The sequence below is a fragment of the Oncorhynchus mykiss genome, chromosome 24, assembly GCF_013265735.2.
Source record: "Oncorhynchus mykiss isolate Arlee chromosome 24, USDA_OmykA_1.1, whole genome shotgun sequence".
Classification (NCBI taxonomy): domain Eukaryota; kingdom Metazoa; phylum Chordata; class Actinopteri; order Salmoniformes; family Salmonidae; genus Oncorhynchus; species Oncorhynchus mykiss.
Genome location: NC_048588.1, coordinates 42,596,529 through 42,602,624, shown reverse-complemented (window position 1 = coordinate 42,602,624; position 6,096 = coordinate 42,596,529). Strand labels below are relative to the sequence as shown.

At 55.6% G+C, this 6,096-nt stretch overlaps 1 protein-coding gene across 14 annotated transcripts in view; it reads left to right on the top strand.

Annotated features, from left to right (window-relative positions):
- The window catches only part of aplp2 (amyloid beta (A4) precursor-like protein 2), a 141,250-nt gene that overhangs the window by 71,159 nt on the left and 63,995 nt on the right, over positions 1–6,096 (top strand). For 12 of the 14 annotated variants that reach the window (XM_036961448.1, XM_036961441.1, XM_036961451.1 and 9 more), the window contains exon 7: positions 605–772. The exons of the other annotated variants lie outside the window; for them this stretch is intronic. In XM_036961448.1, coding sequence (XP_036817343.1) covers positions 605–772 — 168 coding nt within the window. The remainder of the gene's footprint in view (positions 1–604; positions 773–6,096) is intronic. 14 annotated transcript variants of the gene reach the window in all.

Sequence of the window (6,096 nt, the reverse complement as noted above, 5' to 3'; positions counted from 1 at the left end):
TGTCAGCAACAGGTGTGGCTGAACTGGCCGAATCCATTACTTCGAAGGGGTGTCCACATACTTTTGTATATACAGTGTATCTACATAAAAATAGATTTGTGATCATTATTATTATTAGTTTTGAAATGCGATTTCTAATTTTTGGGGAATTAGTAGTTTTCAATTTGCAGTGTAGAAATGTGTAATTAAATATAGTTGTCCTACCATGTTTTTACAATGTTAGCATGATGTGTAGAAAAAAAAAAACGTTTTTATTTCCCACTTTCTCAAACATTCCTTTTTTTAATGTTCCAATGTTGACATCCTGTGTCATGTTATGAACTGTCATAGCCCTATAGTAGCTATCAGGATGATCATGGGTAGGAGCTTTGAAATGTTGACATCCTGTGTCATGTTATGAACTGTCATAGCCCTTTAGTAGCTATCAGGATGATCATGGGTAGGAGCGTTGAAAGACAAGGTAGTGTTGGACATTGCTGGAGGACACTTCCTGCTTCAGTAGGTTCCCTCAGTGGTTATAAATCATTGAGGGGTAGATGTGAGTGCTGCCCCCCCGTGGGTGGATGTTCTAACAGCTGACCCCTGACCTATCCCTAACTACCAGCGGTGTGTACCCTGGAGGCTGAGACCGGCCCCTGCCGTGCCTCCATGGCCCGCTGGCACTTCGATATGACAACCAGGAAGTGCGTCCGCTTCGTGTATGGGGGCTGCGCTGGAAACCGCAACAACTTTGACTCTGAGGAATACTGCATGGCCGTGTGCAAACGCCTTAGTAAGTCAGGCTCACAGCAAGCCTCGCCAAACAGGCCGGCGAAACCACCACACCCCTATACCACCAACACCCCTACACTACCACCAACACCCCTACACTACCACCAACACCCCTACACTACCACTACCACAAACACCCCTACACTACCACTACCACCAACACCCCTACACCACCACTACCACCAACACCCCTACACTACCACCAACACCCCTACACCACCACTACCACCAACACCCCTACACCACCACTACCACCAACACCCCTACACTACCACCAACACCCCTACACTACCACCAACACCCCTACACTACCACTACCACCAACACCCCTACACCACCACTACCACCAACACCCCTACACCACCACTACCACCAACACCCCTACACCACCACTACCACCAACACCCCTACACCACCACTACCACCAACACCCCTACACCACCACTACCACCAACACCCCTACACCACCACTACCACCAACACCCCTACACCACTACCACCAACACCCCTACACCACCACTACCACCAACACCCCTACACCACCACTACCACCAACACCCCTACACCACCACCACCACTACCACCAACACCCCTACACCACTACCACCAACACCCCTACACCACCACTACCACCAACACCCCTACACCACCACCACCACTACCACCAACACCCCTACACCACTACCACCAACACCCCTACACCACTACCACCAACACCCCTACACCACCACTACCACCAACACCACCAACACCCCTACACCACCACCACCACTACCACCAACACCCCTACACCACTACCACCAACACCCCTACACCACTACCACCAACACCCCTACACCACCACTACCACCAACACCACCAACACCCCTACACCACCACCACCACTACCACCAACACCCCTACACCACTACCACCAACACCCCTACACCACCACTACCACCAACACCCCTACACCACCACTACCACCAACACCACCACTACCACCAACACCACCACTACCACCAACACCACCACTACCACCAACACCCCTACACCACCACCACCACCACTACCACCAACACCCCTACACCACCACTACCACCAACACCCCTACACCACCACTACCACCAACACCCCTACACCACCACTACCACCAACACCACCACACCACCACTACCACCAACACCACCACTACCACCAACACCCCTACACCACACTACCACCAACACCCCTACACCACCACTACCACCAACACCCCTACACCACCACTACCACCAACACCCCTACACCACCACTACCACCAACACCCCTACACCACCACTACCACCAACACCCCTACACCACCACTACCACCAACACCCCTACACCACCACTACCACCAACACCCCTACACCACCAACACCCCTACACCACACCACCACCAACACCCCTACACCACCAACACCCCTACACCACCACTACCACCAACACCCCTACACCACCACTACCACCAACACCACCACTACCACCAACACCCCTACACCACTACCACCAACACCCCTACACCACCACTACCACCAACACCACCAACACCCCTACACCACCACCACCACTACCACCAACACCCCTACACAACTACCACCAACACCCCTACACCACCACCACTACCACCAACACCCCTACACTACCACCACTACCACCAACACCACCACTACCACCAACACCCCTACACCACCACTACCACCAACACCACCACTACCACCAACACCCCTACACCACCACTACCACCAACACCACCACTACCACCAACACCCCTACACCACCACTACCACCAACACCACCACTACCACCAACACCACCACTACCACCACCACCACCACTACCACCAACACCCCTACACCACCACTACCACCAACACCCCTACACCACCACTACCACCAACACCCCTACACCACTACCACCAACACCCCTACACCACCACTACCACCAACACCCCTACACCACCACTACCACCAACACCCCTACACCACCACCACCACTACCACCAACACCCCTACACCACTACCACCAACACCCCTACACCACCACTACCACCAACACCCCTACACCACCACTACCACCAACACCCCTACACCACCACCACCACTACCACCAACACCCCTACACCACTACCACCAACACCCCTACACCACTACCACCAACACCCCTACACCACCACTACCACCAACACCACCAACACCCCTACACCACCACCACCACTACCACCAACACCCCTACACCACTACCACCAACACCCCTACACCACTACCACCAACACCCCTACACCACCACTACCACCAACACCACCAACACCCCTACACCACCACCACTACCACCAACACCCCTACACCACTACCACCAACACCCCTACACCACCACCACCACCACTACCACCAACACCCCTACACCACCACTACCACCAACACCCCTACACCACCACTACCACCAACACCACCACTACCACCAACACCACCACTACCACCAACACCACCACTACCACCAACACCCCTACACCACCACCACCACCACTACCACCAACACCCCTACACCACCACTACCACCAACACCCCTACACCACCACTACCACCAACACCCCTACACCACCACTACCACCAACACCACCACACCACCACTACCACCAACACCACCACTACCACCAACACCCCTACACCACTACCACCAACACCCCTACACCACCACTACCACCAACACCACCACACCACCACTACCACCAACACCACCACTACCACCAACACCCCTACACCACACTACCACCAACACCCCTACACCACCACTACCACCAACACCCCTACACCACCACTACCACCAACACCCCTACACCACCACTACCACCAACACCCCTACACCACCACTACCACCAACACCCCTACACCACCACTACCACCAACACCCCTACACCACCAACACCCCTACACCACACCACCACCAACACCCCTACACCACCAACACCCCTACACCACCACTACCACCAACACCCCTACACCACCACTACCACCAACACCACCACTACCACCAACACCCCTACACCACTACCACCAACACCCCTACACCACCACTACCACCAACACCACCAACACCCCTACACCACCACCACCACTACCACCAACACCCCTACACAACTACCACCAACACCCCTACACCACCACCACTACCACCAACACCCCTACACTACCACCACTACCACCAACACCACCACTACCACCAACACCCCTACACCACCACTACCACCAACACCACCACTACCACCAACACCCCTACACCACCACTACCACCAACACCACCACTACCACCAACACCCCTACACCACCACTACCACCAACACCACCACTACCACCACCACCAACACCCCTACACCACCACTACCACCAACATCCCTACACCACCACTACCACCAACACCCCTACACCACCACTACCACCAACACCCCTACACCACCAACACCCCTACACCACACCACCACCAACACCCCTACACCACCAACACCCCTACACCACCACTACCACCAACACCCCTACACCACCACTACCACCAACACCACCACTACCACCAACACCCCTACACCACTACCACCAACACCCCTACACCACCACTACCACCAACACCACCAACACCCCTACACCACCACCACCACTACCACCAACACCCCTACACAACTACCACCAACACCCCTACACCACCACCACTACCACCAACACCCCTACACTACCACCACTACCACCAACACCACCACTACCACCAACACCCCTACACCACCACTACCACCAACACCACCACTACCACCAACACCCCTACACCACCACTACCACCAACACCACCACTACCACCAACACCCCTACACCACCACTACCACCAACACCACCACTACCACCAACACCACCACTACCACCACCACCACCACTACCACCAACACCCCTACACCACCACTACCACCAACACGCCTACACCACCACTACCACCAACACCCCTACACCACCACTACCACCAACACCCCTACACCACCACTACCACCAACACCACCACTACCACCAACACCCCTACACCACCACTACCACCAACACCACCACTACCACCAACACCCCTACACCACACTACCACCAACACCCCTACACCACACTACCACCAACACCCCTACACCACACCACCACCAACACCCCTACACCACCACCACCACCAACACCCCTACACCACCACCAACACCCCTACACCACCACTACCACCAACACCCCTACACCACCACTACCACCTACACCACCACTACCACCAACACCCCTACACCACCACTACCACCAACACCCCTACACCACTACCACCAACACCCCTACACCACCAACACCCCTACACCACCACTACCACCAACACCCCTACACCACCACTACCACCAACACCCCTACACCACCACTACCACCAACACCCCTACACCACCACTACCACCAACACCCCTACACCACCACTACCACCAACACCCCTACACCACCACTACCACCAACACCCCTACACCACCACTACCACCAACACCCCTACACCACCAACACCCCTACACCACACCACCACCAACACCCCTACACCACCAACACCCCTACACCACCACTACCACCAACACCACCACTACCACCAACACCCCTACACCACCACTACCACCAACACCCCTACACCACACCACCACCAACACCCCTACACCACCAACACCCCTACACCACCACTACCACCTACACCACCACTACCACCAACACCACCACACCACTAACACGACCACACCACCAACACCCCTACACCACCACTACCACCTACACCACCACTACCACCAACACCCCTACACCACCACTACCACCAACACCGCTACACCACTACCACCAACACCCCTACACCACTACCACCAACACCCCTACACCACCACCACCACTACCACCAACACCCCTATACCACCACCCCTACACCACACCATCACCAACACCCCTACAGCATCACCAACACCCCTACACCACCACTACCACCCCTACACCACCACTACCACCTACACCACCAACACCCCTACACCACCACACCCCTACACCACCACACCACCAACACCCCTACACCACCACACCACCAACACCCCTACACCACCACTACCACCTACACCACCACTACCACCAACACCGCTACACCACTACCACCAACACCCCTACACCACTACCACCAACACCCCTACACCACCACCACTACCACCAACACCCCTATACCACCACCCCTACACCACACCATCACCAACACCCCTACACCATCACCAACACCCCTACACCACCACTACCACCCCTACACCACCACTAC